Here is a 21,971-nt window from a genome sequence, read left to right on the forward strand (position 1 = left end):
AGCACATATAGATGTTAAACAATGCTGAAGAGAGGATTGCCCCCTGTGGCACTCCACATTCAAGCAGGTATCATGGGGACATCCTCTCCCCTAGTACCACCTCTGTCCCTGATCATGGAGAAAGCAGGAAAACCTCATTAAAGCAGTTCCCCAAATCCCTACATCGGTGAGGTGGTGGGTTGACTGGTCAGAGTCAACCATGTTGAACGCTATTCCAAAAAGAGTCCTGTAAGCTCTTGGAGGATTGGCTACATCAGGGGTGTGTGGCCTAATATGCAAAGGAGTTCCTGATACAAAAAAAGCCCTGGGTTTTTAAAGGTATGGGATGTTTTAATCCTAGATAAACTGGCTCATCGAATCTTACAACAGGAAGTTCCACGGGTAAAAGATAATTTGGTTGAAAAATGGTTTTCCTTTTTAGATCATAGAGTTGGAAGGGACCTCCAGGATCTAGTCCAACCCGTTGCACAATGTAGAACTATGTTGAGCACTCGAATAAGGAGTATTGTATGGTTCCAAAGCAATATCTAAACTTTGTTTTTTATTGATTTCTTTTAGATATTTATTCTACTGTTTTTATCTTATTTTGTCAAAAACTTTAGGCTTGTAATCCATTGGTTAATCATTTGTTGTGTATTTCCTGGGGGGGGGTTGTTTGAATTGATGTTCTGTTTAATGGTTTTTTTCTCTTATTGAAATAAATTATTTAAAAAGTAAAAAAGAGTAACAACAGCATTGACCTGCCTCGATCCAAGTGTCTCTGGAGATCATTTGTGAGGGCAACCAGTACAGTCTCTACCCCACGGCCAGGGCAGAAGCCAGACTGGAATGGATCTGGGGCAGGCGTCATCCAAGAAGACCTGGAGCTGCTCAGCTGCTGTTTTCTCCAGTACCTCCCCCCCACCCCCCAGTAACTCTCCTGCACTACCTGACCATTGCAGAAATTACGTACCCACTGGAAGCATCCCAGCTTCCCTTCCAAGTTCCGAGGCCCTGCCTCTGTGTTTCCCGCTGCCTGGTCACCACAGGGACCATTCACTGTCTTGTGCATCCCTGGAGGAATAGCCACCTGCCAGCTTCCTGGCTTTCCACAGTGCTCCGTTTAAAATACTGTGTCTGAGACCGTGGAGATCTATGTGGTACAGGGAACCACTCACAGCATCAAAAGTTATAAAGTATTTATTTAAAAGAAAACGTTGAGTGACATACTTTTAGCACAGCACCAGACTGAGGAAGAGATCTAAACAAAATTGGTAAAATGCAAATCCTCTGTCCTTTCTCTATAGATGCCCTTTCAATTGTTAAAATTTAGGAGAGGCAGGGTTGCCAGGTCCAACTCAGATAATATTTGGGGACTTTGGGGGTTGAACTGGGAGACTTTGGGGGCAGGACCAGGAGATTTTCCCAGTCCCACAAATGAATAAAAATACAGCACTGCAGTTCCCTTGGATATAAATATGCATTTCCCCAGCAGCCAGGGCCAGTGCATCCATTATGCAGCCCTAGGCAGCTGTCTGGAGCGCAGCCTGTGGGCACCAGTTTCAGCCCTCCCCACCCCGGTGAGGGAAATATGCAAGCGATGCCGGCCGCAGTGTGGCTCCTGTGCCTCAGAGTGTGTGCCAATGCCAGCTGCTGTCGCTCCACATCCCAGAAGCACAGGCGTGGGAGGTGGAGTGACAGCAGCCAGGTGGCGGGTGCTCTGAGGGGCAGAAGCTGTGCCGCTGCCGGCTGTACTCGTGCTCTCCACGGATGAGGTTGGAGAAAAGGAAGGAAGGGGGCAGAATGCCTGGGGTGCTGGCCTCACTCCAGCAGCCTAGCACCGGCGATGCAAGCAGCTGCGCTTCCACTAAATGAGAATGAACACACACACTCTCACAAAGAAGCCAAAATAAATACAGTTTGCAAGCAAAAACCTTTGTGATCTCACTGGGGCAATTCACTCACATGAGTTGCTGTATTTCAACCAACTTCTTCAGACTGAGCTGTCTAGGGGGTGGAGTTTTCCTCCATCCCATCATCAGGTTCTAGTGAATGCTTTACTATCCATTTTACTATACACGTGACTTCTGAAGCGAATGCAAAACAAACAGAGGGACTCTGCTCGCTTCTCTTCCTTACTCACAGGGAACAGCCGCATGGATCTGCTTGCTTGCCCTGCCCATGAGCTTTCCTCCAGCTGAGATGCAGAGGCACACTTGTGCACCATCAGAAACAGAAGCAGTTTCCAAGGTTCTTTTAAACCTGCTGAGATCTAAATGCACATCAGGGCTGTTTGGGCGGCCTGCACATACCCGACATGTTCAAAAGAAGAAAATGTGGAGTCAGAAGGAAATGAAATGCAAACATGGTTTGGACTTTAGAATTCAAATGGACTTTGGAATCATAAATTTGTCCTAATAGATATTGCATCTGAAATACAATATTATTTCCGCTTTGTTTGACTGCTGGTGTGTTTATTGCAGTGTTAGAAATCAAAGTGCATTTTCTAGCTCTTGCTCCCTGAAGAAGTGAAGGGCGGCAACAACCACCACGGGAGGGTGGGGTGCCAGCTGCCAAGGGGACCTCAGATCATTGACTCTCCATGGACATATGAAGACTGAGAGCTCCCAAGCAAGGGGGAGACCGTTGTGCCCGTCCAGTGATTCTGAGGTGAGACAACCAGCAGGTAATTCTTGCATAATGGAGGAGAAGCCATGCTGGTGGTGGGTGGAGAGATAAGGAGGAGATTCAGCTTCTACTTACAAGGGCTGTGCTTGGAGCCCTCTACCAGTGAATGCCATTGATCTTGTCTCTGAGTTGGGGATGGACATTCAGCTAAGAAATGGTGCCTTGAGGGTTGAAGGATGTCTAAAAGGCAAACTGGAAGTCAGAGGATGGGGAGTTGGCAGTGGATGCACAGGTCAAGAGAGGATTCAGTGAGAGGAGGGAGTACAGCCTAGGAGGGGTTATGAACCAGCCCCGTAGCCAGGATTTGGAAGGTCAGGGCGCCTTTGATTTTTTTTTGGGGGGGGCACTCAATGGGCCCAACACATAGCCGCTCTCATGGCCACCTGACCTACCATCACACTGGCTGGTGCCTCACACAGCCGGGATTAAACTTTGTTGGCCTTAAAGGAGCCACCGGACTCAAATTTTGTTCTATTACTTCAGACCAATGCTGCTACCCACCCGAATCTGTTTCTGTTCCCAGAACACTCAAACTCCCTACTGCCTCCCCCCCCCCCCCCCCACACACACACTGATAACCAATTTTCCAAAATACTTGCTCTGGCAAGTATTTGGATGGGAGACCTCCTTGGAATAACAAAGTTGGGAGGGTGGGTGTGTGTGTGTGTGTGAAAATTAAAGCAAACTCCAGGAAGGCCACCTGAAGCAATGGAAGGCAGAACTACCTTCAGTCCTCTTATTCAGTGAGTTTACTTCCAAGATATTGGGCTACCAACCTCCTGGTGGGGCCTGGAGATCACCCAGAATCACAACTGTTCTCTGGACTACAGAGATAATTTCCCCTGTACAGAATGGCTTTTTTTGGAGGGGGGGGGATGTGGACTTTACATGCCACTGAGCTCCCTGCCCTCCTCAGGATCCACCAAAAATATCCAGGAATTTACCAGCCAGAGTTCTTAACTCTATGAATTAAAGCCCATATATCACAGTTCTGCTACCCAAATACAGGATAACTGTATTGAAAGCATACAGCCTTCCTCCCCTCCCCCCAACACACATGCACACACACAAGTCCTGTTCACAAGTTACAGTGAACACATACAGGGTGTCTTGTTATTTAAATATACATTGAGCCATTCTTTTGGTAGGAAGGAACCAGCCTTGTGGAGCTGGAGCTAAATAAATGGCTTGCTAGAGAGACCAAGGAAGGAAGGAAGGAAGGAAGGAAGGAAGGAAGGAAGGAAGGAGGAGGAGAAGAAGAAGAAGCAGAAGAAGCAGAAGAAGCAGAAGAAGAAGAAGATATTGGATTTATATCCCGCCCTCCACTCCAAAGAGTCTCAGAGCGGCTCACAATCTCCTTTACCTTCCTCCCCCACAACAGACACCCTGTGAGGTGGGTGGGGCTGGAGAGGGCTCTCACAGCAGCTGCCCTTTCAAGGACAACCTCTGCCAGAGCTATGGCTGATCCAAGGCCATGCCAGCAGGTGCAAGTGGAGGAGTGGGGAATCAAACCCGGTTCTCCCAGATAAGAGTCCGCACACTTAACCACTACACCAAATTGGCTCCCCTGGAAGCAGGGGAAGGCTTTAAAGAGGAAATGCTCTTTCCCTGTGTGTGGGGGGAGGGAGCAAGTTTTACCTTGTGAATTACAAAGAACATGCAGAGCTTCAGATACACAGCAGAAGGGGGAAGTTTAGCAGTCACATGGGAACCTTTACTTACCAGGATGTGTGTGTGCGCGTGGCGGGGAAGCTTTTAGATGTAGAAATGCTGCTAAATTTTATAGAGGCTCCCAGCCGCCTCGAGAGAGTCGCAGCCGGCTGACAACAGGCAGCTGGCAGGGTCTGCTCCACAGAGTCCAAGGTCACCCCACTCCTCGTCACCAGTCAAGCCAGGAGCACCAATAGCTATGGAGCAGTTGAATCCTGTGCTGGGTTAAAGGGCCTGCTGATCAGCTGATCAGCCTGCAGCTCTTTTAACTGGAGGGGGAGACTGGGGACTGCTTCTGCCCCCTGCCCTACACTCCAGGATGCAGCAGAGGCCCCGGGCGCTGTTTGGGGGCCCCAAGTCAGGGGGCCTCACCCAGAAGTCAGGGGGCTGTGCCCCCACAGGCCCCCTTGTAGTTAAGGGCCTTTTATGAACAGGGGACTTGTGAAGACTGTAATATCCAAAGCTCTGTCTCATTCACTGAACCCACTTGGTCTAGTGCAGAGGTGGCCGAACTGTGGCTCGGGAGCCACATGTGGCTCTTTCACACATATTGTGTGGGGGTCTAGAAGCCCCCCTACCCCACCCCATTGGCTGGCTTGGAGAATGCATTTAAAGTTACAGTTGCTTTCTTTCCCCCTCCCTCTGTCTATTTGCTTTCCTTCCTTCCTTCTCAAATATCTGATGTTTGTGTCTTGCTGCTCTCAAACATCTGACATTTATTCTATGTGGCTCCTTCGTTAAGCAAGTTTGGCCACCTCTGGTCTAGCTCAAGTGTTGCATAGCAAGAGGACAATTCACCAGCTACCTCTTCCATTCATCGTTTCCAAGGAAGCTCATTTCTCAAGCATAGGGGAACCTAATATGAATTGGGACCAGTGTTCTCTCTAAGCTGAGTTAGGGTGAGCTAGCTCACAGTTTTTTAGCCTCTGGCTCACACATTTTTGTCTTAGCTCAGGAAACTGGGTGGTAGTTGGCTAGGACCATGGGGTCCAGTGATTTTTTTTTTTTAGAGTGGATGTACCACAGGCTCTTTCAACCCCTGGAATGCTCCCCAACAAAAGCGACAAGTTGAGAATCTCTTCCAGTAGGGGCTGGAACACCATTCCCACAGGCCTTGACCAGCCAGGATGGGCACAGGTCAAGGAGAGAAGCAGTAGGCCTTGCAGCTGCCAGGATCCTGCTGACATCCTCCAGGGAGAGTCAGCTGAAACGGTCCAAAAGTGGACCTGAAGACAGGCAAGGGGCTTCAAGTTCTTTTACTATATGAATTGTGGTTGGGAGATCCTGGCGGAGCGCTGTGACTTTGTCTGCAAAGCAGCTCGCAGATGCCCCACAGCCAATAGCCAATTCCCAACTGTTTTGTTTGCCTCATGGCAATTTAGGTAATGAGCAAATAGTCCTAAACAATTGGGCCAGGCAAGAGCTTGCAGATGCAATGGAGGCCACAGAGAAATCTTTCTTTGCAGCCTTCACCACCATCTCGTAGGCTTCCATAAATGTCCTATAAGATGCTCTTGCTGCTTCCTCACAAGTGTGCCTCAGATTGCATTGCCAGATTCTCCCAGGTCACTGGCAGGGGTGGGGGTGGGGATGCAAGCTCAAGGTTAAGAAATTCCCAGAGATTTGGGGTCAAGCCTGGGGAGAACAGGAACCTCGTTTTCTCCAGGGGAACTGATCTCTGTAGCTGGAGGTGAGCTGTCATTCCAAGGCAGCCCAGGTCCCACTTGGAGGATAGCATCCTAATGAATTAACAAAAACTTGTGTCAACCCAGGTATGTGCCTGAGATGTGAGAATGGGCACTTTCCTATATGTGGTGGGACTGTCACATTGCTAGAAAGTGTTGGAAAAATATTCAGAATGGAATGTATAAAGCGGTTGATCCAGAACTATTGCAATTTCTAATGTTTTGTTAGACTAGCCACACCATGTTGACTAAAAACCAGTAGTATGCCCTGTGGCAGTTACTTGTAAAGATGAAGAAGAGTTTGTTTTTTTACCCCACTTTCCTTTACCCTAAGGAGCCTCAAATCACTTTCCCCTTAGTTTCCCCAGAACAGGCACATATTGTGAGATGGGAGGGGCTGAGAGAACTGTGAGTAGCCCAAGGTCACCCAGCAAGCTTCCTGTGGAGGAGTAGTGGGGACTCAAACCCGGTACTCCAGATTAGAGTCTGCTACTTATAACCACTACTCCACACTGGCAGCCGGATTGCACCTTGCTAAAAATTGGAAGCAGCAATCTGCCAAGTTTGAGTTCTAGTTATGCAAAATTTGGTTTATTATGCTAATAGCCAAGACAGGAATGCTTTAAAGAAGACTATGTAAAGAAGACAGAGGCACAGAAATGGTTTATTCAATGGTGGTTTCCTTTAATAAGATGCTGGCATGAGTTGTTTCCAACAAAGGAATCAAGGGAAGAAGTGCTGAACTGCCATTAAGATTTTATTTTTTGTAGAGATATAGATTTTGTGAGAGTTTTCTGCTAGATTTCATGGAGGTTTTTGTATATATTGTAAGATGCATATTCTTTTTTCATTAATTAACAGTTTAGGTGTTACTTTTTTAAAAACAACCCTTAAGTCGCTAAATTAAAAGAACATTGTGTGATAAATAAAAACAGACTAAAATCTTGATATAGCTAAAATCCACAGCAATGTCTACCCTCTTCTGAAAAGGCTCCTGGCAGCCAGCAGTTTCTGGTTATAGGAAACCTCTTTGGCACAGGAAGTTCTTTACCTGCCAGCAAAAATGAGCTGAAAGTGTGGCCAGGTGGCTCTCCCGGGGAATAAAGTTCCAGGAAGTCTGAGTCACATCAGAAAGGATATTACATGGCCCCTTCATTTGTTTAAAGATGTGTTTGCCACCAGGAAAGCAGCCCCATGGTGCAGAGTGGTACAGCTGCACTACTGAAGTCCTAAGTTCTGCTCATGCCCTGAGTTCGATCCTGGCAGAAGCTGGTTCAGATAGCCTGCTCAAGGTTGACTCAGCCTTCCATCCTTCCGAGGTCAGTCAAATGAGCTCCCAGCTTGCTCGGTGGGGGGAGTGTAGATGACTGGGGAAGGCAATTGCAAGCTACCCATTAAAAAAGTTTGCCATGAAAATGTCACCCCAGAGTCAAAAACAACTGGTGTTTACCCAGGGGACTACCTTTACCTTTTTATGCAACCAGCTGTGGAGTCTTGTGAGCAAATATTCAACTTTGTAAGCTACTGATGTTAAAGTTGTAAGCAAATGATTTATCTACTGCATAAATTGGTTTGCTCTGGGGCCATTTTTTCTGAGCTAAGAGAAAAATGTGTGAGCCGGAGGTCTGAAAAACTGTGAGCTAGCTCACACTCACTCAGCTTAGGGGGAACACTGGTCTCAACTTTCAGAGTCTTTAGGCAGTGGACAACTTACATAGTGTCAGCAGTAAAAATAAAACCTATTTCAAAAGAAACCCAACATGGCAAAAGACTAAAATGCAAAGACTTCTTTCTAGGTCATTCCTGTTCTCTTATGTTCTTATTAGGGTGATTAACACATGGAATTCACTGCCACAGAAGGTGGTGCCAGCTACAAGCATAGCCAGCTTCAAGAGGGGATTGGATAAACATATGGAGCAGAGGTCCATCAGTGGCTATAAGCCACAGCGTATTGTTGGAACTCTCTGTCTGGGGCAAGTGATGCTCTGCATTCTTGATACTTGGGGGGAACAACAGTTGGGAGGGTTTCTAGCGTCCTGGCCCCACCGATGGACCTCCTGATGGCACCTGAGTTTGTTTGGGTTTTTTGCCACTGTGTGACACAGAGTTTTGGACTGGAGGGGCCATTGGCCTGATCCAACATGGCTTCTCTTATGTTCTTGTTCTTATGCTGCCCTTTTACAGATCTGACAAGCTGCTGCCCTTCCCATCACCCAAGCCACTGAGAATCCAGCCCTCATGGCCTCAGCTCCACCATCCACAGAGATAGAGCAGGAGGCCAACTGCCCCATCTGCCTGGAGTGCCTGACGGACCCCGTGGTCCTGGACTGTGGGCACAGCTTCTGCCAGGCCTGCATCACTGACTACTGTGAGAAATGGGAGACTCTGGGAGACTTGGAGTGTCCTGTCTGCAAATTCAAGTTCCAGAAAGGGGCTTTCCGCCGAAACTGGCAGCTGGCAAACCTAGTTGAAAAAATTCAACTGGTGCCACAAAGTTCAAGAAAAGATCTTTGCTTGAGACACCAGGAAAAACTCCACTTCTTCTGCAAAGAGGATGAAAAATTGGTGTGTGCTGTCTGTGAGCGATTCCCAGAACACAAAGGACACACAATACTTCCCCTGGAAGTGGTTGCTCAGGAATACAAGGTAGGAACTCATCTGGATCCTTGCTGGTGGAATTCCATCATTCTCTGGAGACGATGTGCTTTCCTCCCAGCATAGCGGAAGAGGAGCTCTCCCTCCAGGGCTGGTGCTTCCGACTGTAAGGAGATTGAAGATACCAATTGTGGGTTTTTCTCCTTTTTATGATGAGTGTTTGGGCCATACTGAGAACAAAATTAAGACCAACCCAGTTTCTCTGTTTAATCAAGATGGTTTTATTACTACAAGTTATAAAGATTTATTTACTCTGCTTAGTAGGGTACACTCTTCTGTGCCAGTCTTTGCGGAGCAACAGGATATAGCAACAAGAAGACTCAAAGATTTGTTTGGCTCAACATGAAGTTTTAGAAGAGGAAAGGCAGAGGGAGGCAACAATAGTCAAAGGATGAATAAAAATGGGTGGAGCGAGGGAAAAGGCAACAGCTAGATACTTGGGGTACTCATTATGGGGATATTTGGTTAATGTAGGAGAGTTTGCCCAAAGTTAGAACAGGATACAGCATGCAGTAAATACATCTCCCAAGAAGTATATGGCAAAAAAGTAAACTTACATTTATTCAAGTAGATCCACATTCAGGTTGCAGTCAAAAGAAGAGAAAGAAACTTAATCTAGAGAGTACTTCCCTTCCACAAATGGCCAGCCTGTCTGGCCTCATGTGTGTGAGAATATGAGGGCACTATATTTACAGGAGAGGCCTCTTGATATATTGGTCTCTGTGGAGGCCCATGTGTAGCCAGCCTGCAGCTCATTTTCTCCAACAGTCTAGTTTTTAGCTCTTCCTTTCCTTGCACCCAGCTCAGCCAGATCTTCAAAGCAGTAGTTATGGTATTGCAGTGTCACACGCTGGAGAGCAGGCAAGGGGGAAGTCCGAGTCCAGTCCAAGTCAGAGCCAGAGGAGCGTTGAAGGAACCAGCAGCTGAGTCCGAAAGCAGGATCGTACAATCCAGAAGTCAGGAAACTGGGAAGTCAGAGCAGGAACAGAGCCAAGGAACGGGAGCTGGAGTAGTCGCAAGTCACCGGATGGACTTGTTGCTTCTACAGAGCATGCAACTCGAAGCAGGTGTTTAGATAGCCCGCTGCTGCTGTTTCCAATTAGCAGGCAGCAGGGCCAGCCTGGCGTCTGCTAAAACTCTGGGCTGAGTGAACGTCTTGCCCGCATTTTGGCCTCTTTCCTTCAGATCGCTAAGTCCTGACGGAGCCTTTCCCGTACTTGAGCAAGGCAAGGTGGTGAACTGGGATGTGTGTCTACCTGTTGTTGGTCCTCGTCAGCTGTACAGCCAGGTGTTGAGAACCCTGCGGGCAGCAGCAGTGAATCAGTCAAGTTGTGAGAGGAGCCAGCTGTCGGTTCCGCTGGGTCAGCTAACCCTGTCGGCTCTGCCTGGGCAGTCCCCTTGTCAGAGCCCATGACGTGCAGTAAGATAAACAACTTCCCCCTCCCTTCCCCACACACTTCTCATTCACGTTTTCCGTCTCCCTTCACCTAATTTTTTCATGTTCCCCTCATGTTCTTCATTTTCACTTCTTGACCTCAAGACCTTTTCATCCCTATCCTGCTTGGCGACAGAATGTATTTAAAAGCAGTATAGTGGCAAACTTTTGCTGATATTATGAATGGCACTGGGTTTGCTGGGCACATTTGCACTAGTGCTGCTGAGGTTCCATCCCCCCTTCTTGGACTGTGATTCTGTGCTTGACATCGACTGGCATTGCCACAACGGCACTGGGTTCTGCTGGGCACTCTGACTGCACTAGTACTGCTGGGTACTCTGTACATTGCTTTGGTTCTACTAGGCTTGCAAAATTGTGGCCCCTCCCTTCAGTTTCTCCTGCAGAGATGATCTGGTTTGATGTAGTCCTTTGGAAACTATGAAGGACGGGGGCAGCTTCTTTGGGCATAGTGTGCTTCTTTTTTTTTTGAGTTTTTAACTTTTTATTACATTTAACAACAACAAAAACTATATATATATATATAAACAAAACATAAACTTAGGGATGTAGACAGCGGGATGCATTATATACTTATATCATTAGAATACAAATCCTTTGTTCTAACCTAAACCAAATCATACATACTACAGTTAACCCCTTTTTACACTATATTCTTATTATCTTTCCCCCATAACCATTCATACAATAAGTTCCATTTCCCTTCTGTTTGTCTATTTGTTAATTTCTTCTCTTAATATCTCCCTCAGAGTATCTACCTCAGCTCAGTCTAGAACCAACCAAAAATACTTTCTTTCTTCTACACTGTGATCCAAAAGAACATTTGGCATTTCAAGTCATCTTACTTTATTTATAAATTACACAGTATCAATTTAATTCCCTGCAACAACAACAACAAAGAACCCCCAGCAAGTTTGGAATACACTTTAATACAATAAGTTCCGTTTTCCTTCTATCTAATTGTTAATTTCTTCTCTTAGTATCTCCATCAGAGTATCTACCTCAGCTAAGTCTAGAACTAACAAAAAAGAAAACTTTCTTTCTTCTACACTGTGGTCCAAAAAAGAAGAAAAAAAAAACATTGGCATTTCAAATCATCTTACTTTGTTTGTGAATTGCATGGTATCAATTTGTTTCCCTGCAACAAAGCAACCAACAATTTCGGAATACACTTTCTTCAGTTTTATTGGTGTAATATGCCAACGATATAACTTTAATGATTTGTCTCTCATCGTCTGGCAGACCAATTCCTTCATTTTCCTCCTAATACACCTTATATAAACCTCTCTCAGCAGGCGGTGTTCCTTGAAAAAAATAAGGCAAGCTCTATAGCCATTTTCTATATCTTTCTCCAATTCCTTTTTCTTCATACCAAGAACTGGTGTCAAGATCTCTACTATCACCTCCTTTATATGGTCATACCTATCCTCTGGAATATTCTGCATTCCTGAAATATGCTCTACCTGCACCGTTTCTATTCTCACTAATCTGTCCCCTTCGTATTTTTGAACTTTTTCAATCTCCTCAGACTTTTCATTTACTACTTCCAACTTTCCTTCCACATATTTTGTAGATTGTGTCAAGCCATGAATCTCTTCCTTTACTTCCGTCAATTGCTTTTGCAGGCCATCTAATTTCTTATTTACTCCATCTAATTGTTCTGTCAGATTTGCCTGCACCTGACTCAATGCATTCATAAAATACAATTGCATAGAATTCTGCACTTCCTCTATAACTTCCTGTGAGGACATTATCTCCATCAGTTTTAAAGTTGCCAATAGTGGGACTAACCTATCTATTTTGTCTTACTTGTATGTCATACTCATTTTTCTATTATCCAAGGTCTTACTGACACCCCAATTCCAATTCATATACTACTACTTCGCCTTACTTCACTCAAAATTCGTACATCACCTTCCTTTAACACTCTCACATACCAGTTGGTTTTTATATCCTTAAATTACTATTCTTTACCACCAAACACCCTTCACCTGAACATTCACATTAACTCATTACATATAGAAAATCATACAGAAAATCAGCAGTAATCAAATTAACAATAGTTAATTATTCAATCCATTAATTATTTGTTAACTGTCTCTTTTGAATCCTTAATGTTTCCCAACCGCTTATCCTTCTGTCTTCCTCTTCCTCTTCTTAATCTCAGTCTCTGCTCCTCTCTTCTGCTACCAGTTCAAAAAGCCAGTTCAGTAAATCCATTCCTGTTCTTCCACATCTCTGCCAACGGAATTCCATCCTCTCCACCTCACTTCCGCCCTTGCGTTCCTGGAAACTCTATACTAACATCAAAAGTCTCCCATCTTCAGATTCAACTCATTTCAAAGGTCCAGTGACTTTATTTCCACCCTGTATATTATAACCACTGTTGAGCCTTTATTTAGCTCCCTGTCTCTTTAAGAAAATCGCCATGCACAAGCATATGGGAAAAGGGAGAGGAAAAGAGGTTCGTGAAGGCTCCCTTTAAATCGTCAGAAATCTCCTGCTTCTTTCCTCTTTTCCTCCTTTCTTCACCTCCTCTGTCTCAGTGCTCTTCACAAACTTTTACAATCATAGCCAGTCTACGACTCCCAACCTCTGCCGTTGCTGCCAAGGTAGTCCTCCACCACTCCTCTGCTTTCTACCTTTGTGCATTCGCCAAACCAGGTCTCTTTCCCCCCAGCATCGGATTCCACTTGAAAGTAGGGGGAAAACAACGCACTTAGTAAGTTCTTTCCTTCGTTTATATCTCCAGTTTAGGGTCAGATATACTTCCCCCCCCCCTTCTTCACCATTTATTCTGTCCTCCAAATGCCGCTTCGCCTACTCCCCTTCTCCGGTGGTCACAGCTAATTCGCCATTAAGGCATCTGGTCTATCCGGGCTTGAAGTAATATGTTGAACGGGCTCTATGCTCAGAAAAACCGGCACAGAGCACCCAGCACTCCTCCACACGAGTGCCCCTCCAACAGAGGCACCACCGAGTTCTTACTAACTGAAGAACCCCCCCAAAAAGACCAGCACAGACGCTGCAGAGCCGGAGCTCCTACAAACACGTCTGTTAGCACCGTGCCGTTACCGGAAACTCTCACTTGAGATCTCACTGAAGTCCGGGCATAGTGTGCTTCTTAACATCCAGTATGATGAGTCACATCAGAAAGGGTATTACATTGGACTCTTCATTCGTTTAAAGATGTGTGATGCTTTGGCTAGTTAGCTAGTTAGTTAAAATTAGTATAAAGGCAGACTCCTAGCTCTCAAAAATGTCTTGTGAATGTTTGAGATTGTCAGGTCTTGGGTTTCAAAAAGGAGAACAGAAGCCCACCCGAGTGCCTGCTCAGAACACGAGTGGCGTGACAGAATTCTGTTTTACTGTCAGGTCACAGCTGGCTTGTGGACACCCTGTAAGCTTTTCAAGGCAAGAGAGGTTGGGAGGTGGTTTGCCTGCCACTGCCTGCCTCCAGGTTGGCCCTGCTGATCAGGCTGTCCTGGGACTAACCAGGTCAGGGGTAGGCTGAGAGTCATGAGACTGGTCCAAGGTCACCCAGCGAGCTTCCACGGCAGGACTGGGGGTTCAAACCTGAATTTCCCGGATCTTAGTCCAGCACTTTAAGTGTTACTGCACACAGGCTCTCCTGATGGAATAGCATGCTGGAATTTGGATTTTTTTTTTTACCTAAAATGGTTATATATATGGGTTTAAATAAATGTGTCATGGTGGCCAGGAGGGAAGAGCATGGAGTAAACCTTTAAAAGAACACATTTCAACTGTGATCTCCCCTCCCCCTAGGATCAGTTCTGCAGCCGTCTGGAGATTCTGAAGAAGGAGAGAGAGAGAATTGTGGCGTTTCAAGGAGATGTGGAGAAGGAAAGCCAAGACCTGCTCGTAAGTCCAAATAGCAGAAAAATCAACCCACGAGGCTGCCCCCACTTTCAATTTAGAAGGACGGTTGCCGGGTCTCCTCTGGCCACCAGTGGGGGATGGGGGGATAGGTTTGCCAGATCCAGGTTGGGAAACTTCTGGAGATTTGGGGAGGGAGACTGAGACCTCAGGAGGGTCTAATGCAGGGCTGGATTAAGGCCAACTGAAAGTGGGGTTCAGTCACTGCTGATTCTAGGGGGGCATACTTGGGATATTTAGTAGTATGTACATTCCTGCCCCCCCACAATTTTCTCTTGCCCACAATGCAGCCAAGGAAGATGCAGTTAAGGTTAGGAGACCAAGCGAGGGGAGGGGGCTTCTGAGCACTTTTGCCCCCTGTGGTGTTTCTCCTCAACCATCATGTCTCATCCCCCGATGGGAACTGGGGAAATCAACCTGTGGAGGCTGTTTAGTGAGGGAACAAATGGACTCAAGAAGCCCCTTCTACTTTCTGTGTTTTCTGCTGCAGACTGAATCCTCTGTGGCTGAAAGAACCCCTCCGGGATAGGATGGGATAGGAGCCTCCTCAAGCGTCTCTTCCCACTGCAGAGACCAGCTGTGTTCCTGACATTGGCCTGCTTTTCTTCTCTTTCCATCTCAGAAACAAACCAAAGAAGAGAAGCAAGAGACAGTAGCCAAGTTCAGGCAACTGCACACATTTCTGGAGGAACAAGAGAAACTTTTGCTGGCCCAGATGGAAGAGGTGGAGAAGGAGGTGGTGAGAAACAGGGACCAGCATCTGGCCAGAATCTCTGAGGAACTCTCTTCTCTGGAAAGCCTCATCCGGGAGATGGAGGAGAAATGTCAGCAGCCGGCCAGTGATCTCCTGCAGGTGAGACTGTGGCAGAAACAGGTGGAGTCCCCTTGGGGAGAAGGCTGGCTCCAAATCCTCTCTGCTTAGCAGAAAAGCAAAAGCAAACCAGCCCAGTTTATGTCGCTAGCAAGTTTCTACCTCTTCAGCAGGGCCACTTTCCCCTCTGCCCCTTTCCATCTCCAGCCAGGGGCAGACTGGACAATCCCAGGGCCCTGCAAAACAACACTCCCTGGAAATACATTCCCCCACAGCCCCTGCCCCTCCCTGATAGACTGCAGCCACTGGAAGCCAAAGTGTGTTTGTGTTTCAACCAACAGTCTGAGGAACCCCATGGTTCCTGGAAAACTCTTTCACAACACCACCAACCAGGAAGCTGGATCACATGCAAGACTTTTCACAACCCATTTTAAAAGGAGGATGTCTAGGGTCGGTGTGGTGTGGGGAATGTCACTTATATATAAAATGCACACCGACACGCAGTGGCAACGGCATATGGTTACAGGAACAGCATCCACACAGCTGTTCTGGGCACTGCTGTCTGTCTAGCATGTCTGTGCAGATGTGATGGCACTTATGCCCAGACAGACCCTCTCTCCTCTCTTTCCTTTCATGGCTGAACCATGTTGCAAGGCTGCAGGGAAAAGGGGGAAAGTCCACAAGGGGAACACAACACACCCTACTCTGAAGGTCTCTCTCTCTCCTTCTCACCCTCTGCCTTCTTTCTTTAGGATGTCAGAAGCACATTGCAGAGGTAAGTGGATCTTTAACATTAACCTTCTTAATCCTGGGATTGAACTGGGCAGCTTGTGAAGAATATAAGAACATAAGAGAAGCCATGTTTGATCAGTCCAGTGGCCCATCCAGTCCAACACTCTGTGTCACACAGTGGTCAAAAACTCCAGGTGCCATCAAAAAGTTCACCAGTAGGGCCAGGACACTAGAAACCCTCCCACTTTGCCCCCTCCCCAAAAGAACCACCAAGAATTCAGAGCATCACTGCCCCAGACATAAAAACATAAGAGAAGCCCTGTTGGATCAGGCCAATGGCCCATCCAGTCCAACACTCTGTGTCACACAGTGGTCAAAAACTCCAGGTGCCATCAAAAAGTTCACCAGTGGGGCCAGGACACTAGAAGCCCTCCCACTGTTGCCCCCCCCCCAGCACTGAGAATACAGAGCATCCTAATGATACCTTTCATGAGATTCAAGACATTGCAGCTTGCTTCATGGTATTGAAGTCCACACTGGAATCTGGACCATCATTTAGGAATTTTTTCAGAGAAAGGACTTTACCCTTTTGTGTGTCTGTCTATGATATGTAATCTTTGATTTACCCGTCTTTATTATAATAAATGTAATGAGTACTTAGTAGTTCTGGTCACAGTATCCAATAGGTTTAGTGTAGCCAGTTCTTAAGAAAGCAGGAGCTGTGCATTCCTCTTCAAGAGCCCGCCCACCTTCCAGTGCTTTCAGCATCAGCCTGTTTCCCTTGGCTTTCTGCCAGTTCCTTCCTCTGCTTCTCTGACCCACTTGGGGCGGAGGGGAGGGAGGGAGATTCTGAATGGGATGGATGGTACCCTAATGGGATTTTCTCCAGGTATGAAGACAAGAAGTCGTTTGAGAATCCATTGGCTTTTCCTCTTGCACTGAAGTGGCACATCTGGGACTTCTCAGATTTAAATCTCCTTTTGGAGGGCATCGAGAAGCAACTCAAAGGTAATGAAGAAACACTGCCGGAGTTTCAGACTGGACATTAGAGTGGGCCAGATGTGTTTTAGTATGTCCCAGGCTGACTATATCATCAACAGACCCAGGAACGTGGGGAGTTTATGTATCAGTTCAGAAGGCCATTTTAGTTCACCATGGAAAGTTTTCTGATCAAAATTCTGCCATAACTTCAGTTCAGAATTGCATTACATGGACTTCTCGGGATTCTATTATGTTGTTGATCTCTAATCATTACTGCAGCCATGCAAGGGCACATGGTGAGGTAGATGGTGAAACAAGCACCTAAAATGACAGTGAGGGAAACTGCTCTTTAGGGCATTTATTTTTAATGAAACAGCCGCTGGATCAGTTTCAGGGACACCCCCCCTTCTCTCTGTAATGTGCCTGTGACCAAATCAGACTTATCAGAACTGATCCCTTTGATTGGATGTTTGTGTTTGTTGGAATATGTCGTAGCAGAGCCCACAGAATGGTCTCAAAGGGACAGACTGGTTTTAAAGTAGAGTCATACCCTTCGAAGCCCATTGAAATCAGTGAGTCTGAAGAGTGTAACTCAGCTCAGTATGTGCTGCGGAGCCTCTGTCTAGAAGTCTAAATTTAGCCAGTTTGGACCCTTGGCTGCAGTCCTTAGCATACTTTCTATGACATTAATCTCAACTCCAGTGACTTGTGAACACAAATCTGAATATTTGTACACAATCCCCCACCCCCAAGATAGTCTCTACTTGACCCTGAAGCTGTAACTCAGAAGAAATATGTACCTGTGTGCCATCAAGTCACAAATGACTTCTGGCAGCCCCCACCAGGAGCTGATCAAGACCAGTGTTTGCTATTTTCTTCCTCTGCAGAGTCTTCTTTGGTCGATCCAAGTACTGACTCAGCTTAGCTTCAGCAGTTTGACAACATTGGGCTGTATCATGCCCCTGCCCTCCCCAAAAGAAAATAGTATTTTTAGGTGGTGTTTTTGTCACAAGAAGGGCCTGCTGCTCACTTTCCATTCCTTTGCTTCCTCAGACACTCTGGATTCTGGACTTCATCTGCGGAAAGGTACATTTTTCTTCATAAACTGATCAATTATTTCTAAACTAAAAAGCTTCACCTAGCAATTCGTGTTCTCCCACTTGGTGTTCTCAGAGATAACACAACTGAATGCTCTTGTTTTGTTCCTCAAAATCTTATGCTCCCTGCCACAGCCTTCTTGTTCTGAGGATGTTGGTAAGGGTGAAAGAAAAGGTTGAGGGGATGAAACCTGCCGCCATATTTAAATGATGGGAGAATGGTTGCTGGGCAACAGGTTGACTGAGTTCCATAAGAAAAGTCTCGCTATTCTCCTGCCAACGGTGGGGCATCAGGTTTGCCAGCTCAGGGTAGATCATGCCTGATGTTCAATAGCTCCATGTTGGTAACTCCAGTCCAGAAGAAGTTCCAACTGGTAATATTGCAATTCTTTTAAAATTCCCACTGAGGATATCAGAACAGGCATTAATTTTAACAGCAGCTGCGGGGTGGGGGGGAGGTTGGGAATATTAATTATTAAGTACCAAGGATATTTCTGTCAGTTCTGGATCTGCCCCTTGTTCAATGTGTAGCAGGTTTTTTCCCTGCTTCCCCACTGCATTCAGGCACCTTCTGGGTTTTCCCAGCTGGCCATAGGAATGCTGGGAAGTTAAACCGAGCTCCACTCCATTGAAACATATTTCAGCACAAAGTTGCAAGGAAAATGTGGAGTGTATTTTTGCTCCACTGCACATCTTCTTTGCAGCTTTGATTCCTGCTTCAGCCTGTAAAGGCAAGGCAGCAGGAGCTGTGGAATGGGTGAGGACAGGAGGGTGGAGGGGGGAGTAAAAGAGCCCCATAGGCCTGATTGAAGTCCAAGGAGGGTTGATTTGGTCTGTGGATGGGACATATGACATCCCTACCATGAAGTCTCCACATCCACCATTAGCAGATGGGTCAGAGGCTGCATTTTCCTGGCATATAAGTCCAGGGGACTGGATCCCCCTTCGGGTGTTACAGCCCACTCCCTCAGAGGGTCAGAAGCATTATCTGGTCCTTCCCTTCCTTAGAGGTGGTCTGTAGGGCTGCAACCTGGAAATTGTTCCACTCATCATTACAGGATTGACAAAATGGGCTCAGCTGGGACTGCTTTTGGAAGAAAATGGTCCTGGAGCATACCTTTTCAGGCTAGAGTCTGAGATTCTTCCCCTCTCTGAGGCATGCTGCTGTCTTATGTGCCAGATGTGGAGACTTCCCCACCTCGGACCACTGGAGAATGGAAGATTTGTCTCACTGTGCAACTCCCTTGTCGGTGGTCCTAGAGTAGGGCAGTCTCTTCCCATCCAAGGGGGTGAATTCCCTTTCTCAGAAGGCACTTGAGCCAGAGTAGGTGTGCTGTATTGACTCTATGGGGCTTCTTTGCCTCAGGTGCGCGTCTCTTTTGAGTTCTTCACCCTGTTCTCTGTGTGGTTGGTTGGAGGCTTTTTTGGACCATTTTATTGGAGGTCTGATTTCATGTTTGATCATTTGGAGATGATGTTGTGCTGAGTTGTGCTGCTTCGGGGCCAGACTGGGGCCTGGGAGCGAAGCCCGTCCCCTCCCAGAATTGCAAGGTTCTGGACTCTCCCGGTCTCCAGGAATGAGCTTCTCCCAGAAGTAGAGACTGCCCCATCCCAGAACCAGCGAGAAGGAAGATTCCTGATAAGGGAGACAAATCTTCTGTTCTTGTGTGTGATTTCTAACCAAAGAAACCTGTGACTAAAAATGGCATTTTTTTTCTCTCTTTCACAGTTCTCTTTTCAGGATGGGATATGGGAGGAAATAGATGGTGTCCCTGTGGGTGCTTGTTGTGTATATTGTCTGCCTTCTGAAGCATGTGGGAAGACATCTCTGCCTTTTAGAAGGGCAGGAGCAGGCAGGAGAGTCTGATAACCAAGGAGAGGGTGGCAGAGGTGGGAGGAGGCCATGACTGCCAGGAGAAGGAAGCCAAACAGGCCAGTGGGTGAAATCTAGGGTTGCCAATCCCCAGGTGGGGGCAGGGGATCCCCTGGTTTGGAAACCCTCCCCCCGCTTCATGGTCGTCAGAAAGCGGGGGGAGGGGAGGGAAATGTCTGCTGGGAACTCTATTATTCCCCATGGACATTTATTCCCATAGAAAATCATGGAGAATTGATCTGCGGGTATCTGGGGCTCTGGGGGGGAGGCTGTCTTTTGGGGTAGAAGCACCAAACTTTCAGTATAGCATCTAGTGCTTCTCCCCAAAATACCCCCCAGGTTTCAAAAAGATTGGACCAGGGGGTCCAATTCTATCAGCTCCAAAAATAGGTGCCCCTATCCTTCATTATTTCCTATGGAAGGAAGAAATTGAAAAGGTGTGCCATCCCTTTAAATGTGATGGCCAGAACCCCCTTTGGAGTTCAATTATGCTTGTCACAGCCTTGATCTTGGCTCCACCCCTAATGTCTCCTGGCTCCACCCCCAAAGTCTCCAGATATTTCTTGAGTTGGCAACCATAGTGAAATCCCCCAGCTGATGCCGTTTCACTTTTGTCTCCTCATTTTCCCTCAACAGCAAATGTGACTCTGGATCCAGACACAGCCCATCCATGTCTCATCCTTTCTGAGGGTCAGAAAAGCGTGCGAGTGGGAGAAAAAGCTCAAGCTCTGCCCACAAATCCTGAGAGATTTGACTTGGAGTATATTGTGCTGGGCTGTGAAGGATTCACAGGAGGCCGCCATTTCTGGGAAGTCCTTGTGGGAAGTGAGGAAAACTGGGCTGTGGGGGTGGCCAGAAAGTCTGTGAGGAGGAAGGGAGGCCTCACTTTTACTCCTGAGGAAGGGATGTGGGCTGTGGGGAAGTGGTCAGGGATGCACAGGGTTTGTATAAAAGCTCACCCTCCCCTGACTGTGAGTGGGGAGCTGAAGAGGATCCGAGTGTGCCTGAACTATGCTGGGGGTCGAGTGGCCTTTTTTGATGCTGACCGAGCAGCCCTTCTCTACAAGTTCTCCGGAGCCTCCTTCCATGGAGAGACCCTCCTGCCCTTCTTTTCAGTGTATGGAAAAGGCCACCTCAAAATCTCTTCCTAGGACCTTTTCTTCACACCAGGACCATCAAGAAGAAAATAGTATTTCTCAATATTCTTCCTTTTTTCAAGGCCTGTGAAGACCTCTCCTGTCTCCAGCCACCAAAATTGACTGGGGTAAAATGGAAATATTTCCCCCTCCATTTCCCAACATTCCTCCCCCCCCTTGCATCTTATTCCTTAAAGTGACAGTAATGCCTTTCCCATTGTAAAAGATACAGGAGAGCTCTGAACAGACCCCGCCCCCCCCCCTTGATCTCTCCAGCCTTCGTTCTCCTCAAGCACAAGGGAGGAACTGCTGCAGAGCCTACAGAGGAAGACGAGGTCCTGCATGTTTGAGTTACTATTTGGGATTTCCTCTCTTCTTTAATGGGCACTATCTGCTAGTTTTTGCCCTGTGTTCAGCCTGCCTTTTCTGATGGACACTGGAGACCCTGTCCCTGCCAAGGTAGCTGTGTTCAGAGACCACTTGTGTTTCGGTTATGCCAGAGATTGAAAAGATGTTATGTTTATTATAAAGTGATGTTTTGTTGAAAAGACTGCTGCTTGAATCCTGCAGTTTTCTTTGGTGGGGTCGGGGGGAGGTGGGTGAAGCCATTTCATAACTGCCGGAGAAGTCATAAAGGTTGCCATCATTTACTGACTTGACCCATCCCCAACTCTGCAGTTGGACAGAAAAATCCAGAGGTGGATTTGCATAACCAGGGTCCTGCTGGGCTATGCTTGCATTGCGGTTGCTCTTCCTGTTGTTTTTGTGTCTCTTTTCAAACCATTATAGCCCTTTCACATTCACACAGCCATCGTGTTTTCCTTTGGTGTAGTGGTTAAATGCATGGACTCTAATCTGGGAGAACCAGGTTTGATTCCCCATCCCTCCAAATGCACCTGCTGGAGTGAGCCTGGGTCAGTCATAACTCTGTCAGAGCTGTTCCTCTCAAGGGTTCTGTCAGAGTTCTCTCAGCCCCACCTACCTCACAGGGTGTCTGTTGTGGGGAGGGGAAGGGAAAAGAGATTGTAAGGCACTCTGAGTGAAGGGAAGGTATAACTCCAGTCTCCTCTTCTCTCCTCCTTTGTGTTTCCAAGGAACTGGGTGCTCCTGTTTTCTCTCCTACCCACGCCCCTATGAGGGAAGCCAGTCCAAGAGTGAGTGAGCTTCGTCCTGGAGCTTTTGAGTGCAGAGCTGGGGATGGTGGGGTCTGGGAAGAGGAAGGACTGGGGGGAGCATGATGCCATAGCCATCCTCTCAGTGGCCATTCTTTCAGG

At 47.0% G+C, this 21,971-nt stretch overlaps 1 protein-coding gene across 1 annotated transcript; it reads left to right on the forward strand.

Moving 5' to 3' along the window:
* Positions 1-8,300: 8,300 nt before the first annotated feature.
* LOC132571796 (tripartite motif-containing protein 10-like) lies at positions 8,301-21,245 on the forward strand. Its single transcript, XM_060238590.1, has 8 exons — positions 8,301-8,708; positions 13,957-14,052; positions 14,690-14,920; positions 15,631-15,653; positions 16,500-16,640; positions 17,824-17,845; positions 19,500-19,578; positions 20,156-21,245. Exons 1-8 carry the CDS (start codon positions 8,301-8,303, stop codon positions 20,710-20,712), a joined length of 1,557 nt encoding a protein of 518 aa, XP_060094573.1. The 3' UTR covers positions 20,713-21,245.
* Positions 21,246-21,971: the final 726 nt, after the last annotated feature.

This window comes from Heteronotia binoei, chromosome 5, assembly GCF_032191835.1.
Source record: "Heteronotia binoei isolate CCM8104 ecotype False Entrance Well chromosome 5, APGP_CSIRO_Hbin_v1, whole genome shotgun sequence".
In the NCBI taxonomy this organism is placed as follows: Eukaryota; Metazoa; Chordata; class Lepidosauria; order Squamata; family Gekkonidae; genus Heteronotia; species Heteronotia binoei.